This window comes from Sinocyclocheilus rhinocerous, unplaced genomic scaffold (assembly GCF_001515625.1).
Source record: "Sinocyclocheilus rhinocerous isolate Xijiao unplaced genomic scaffold, SAMN03320098_v1.1 scaffold2716, whole genome shotgun sequence".
Taxonomy (NCBI): domain Eukaryota; kingdom Metazoa; phylum Chordata; class Actinopteri; order Cypriniformes; family Cyprinidae; genus Sinocyclocheilus; species Sinocyclocheilus rhinocerous.
The window spans coordinates 721,277-722,960 of record NW_015624199.1 but is presented as its reverse complement, the minus strand read 5'-3'; the positions used below and the strand labels follow the sequence as shown (position 1 = coordinate 722,960).

At 36.6% G+C, this 1,684-nt stretch overlaps 1 protein-coding gene across 1 annotated transcript in view; it reads right to left on the bottom strand.

Moving 5' to 3' along the window:
* Nucleotides 1-1,191: 1,191 nt before the first annotated feature.
* Nucleotides 1,192-1,684, bottom strand: part of LOC107738463 (protein-glutamine gamma-glutamyltransferase K-like) — a 3,526-nt gene continuing 3,033 nt past the window's right edge. The window contains exon 8 of the mRNA XM_016550226.1: nt 1,192-1,371. Coding sequence (XP_016405712.1) covers nt 1,192-1,371 — 180 coding nt within the window. The remainder of the gene's footprint in view (nt 1,372-1,684) is intronic.

Genomic DNA, 1,684 nt, shown 5'->3' with positions numbered 1-1,684 from the left:
AATTGTTAACGATCGCTGAAATTATATTCTTTACCTTTGACATCCTGTCAGCTGCATGGAAAACTATGCTGTTGAATTCAAGATAGTACACGAACCCAGTCAGTTCCAATCAGCAGAAAACGTTTTTAAGCTCTGTGCTGAACCTCTGAGTGGCGGGCTTTTCGAAGGTGAGACAAATTTTACCTCATTACAAATATTATTTGTTATTTTTTAAATTTATGAAAACATAAGAGTAATGTCATAACATTTTCTCCATCATGGAGGAAACTTTCATCTAATAATCACTTACATGACTCTTTTACCACAAATTGTAAGCCTGTCAGTGACTATAGAGGCTACAGTACGAAAAGTTCAAGAAGTTCAAATACATTGTGAGTGTGTTTATGTATCTCTTAACACTATAGTTTGTCTTATCTATACGCATTTCAATATTCTAAAAGCAAATTGACACGTAACCTTTATGACCTACATATTTAGAATAAACCAGAATTTCATATATTAAGCAGACATGATTCAATATGTTTCATTTTTTATTATTAATGCTGAGGCTGCATTTAGACGAGATTAACAATTAAATGAACATGATTAGTTTCAAAAGTTTTCATTAACATTACCATTAGAAAAACAACCAAAAGTAGACTCCAGGAAGTATTAAATGGTTAGATGATAATTACATAATGCAAAAGTTGCAAACATGAAACCAAAAATGACTCTCAGAATCTCTCAGATATAATTAATATACTAGACATGGATACTTCAGCTCTATCTCATATTTCATTCATTTCATTCACAATCAGGTATGATCATAATCTGCAGAAGAATGAATTACCAATCCCATATCCCGATATATTGCTTAAAGAAATTGCTAATCAAGAGGATGAAAAAATGCCAATAATCAGTGAGCTGCATTTGTTTTTTAGATTGATGCAAAGCACGGCATCCTTGCCCTCACATGGTCCGTCCTCTTTCAGGCTGACTTAACAGACAACATCCTCAGCACAGGGCAGTGGGTATGTGCATCTTCTCAACCCATGACGAAGGGCTGTTTCCAAAGCAGTGCACTTCTCTGAAGAATCTTATCATTGAAAGTTGAAGGAAAATTTAGAGAGGGATGAATCACAGGAGAGACACCAAACTTCATCATTTCTATAAGCACCATGGTTCAAAGTGTTGAGGGCTGAAGCAGATGTTTTAAGAGACATGCATGTGGTTTTTACCAAGTGGGTGTTTGTAGAGGTTTGTGATGTCTACACGTTGATCTGAGCCGACAGCCTTGGTACTGATGCAGTGACCTACTACATCTTTCTCAACGTGAACAACACCAAATGTTCCATTGCTTTTCCTTTGCCAGTAAACTTTATCATTGTTCACCTATAACACAAAGAGACAAACAGGAAAAATACATCATTATATGTTAAAGGGGTGGTTCAGTGGTTTTTTTCTAGGCTTGATTGTGTTTATGGGGTGCAGTCTAACATGTGTTAATGCTTCGTTTTTTTAAAAACGCATTATTTTCACATAATTTACCTTTATTCCACACCGCTCTGTCCCTTCTCTGAGAAACGCGCTGATCAATTTCCTGTTTTTATGAAGCCCCGCCCTCAGAAATAGGCGATGGGCTCTGATTGGTTAGCTAGCCCAGTGTGTTGTGATTGGCTAAACCGCCTCTAGTGCGCGTCTAAAC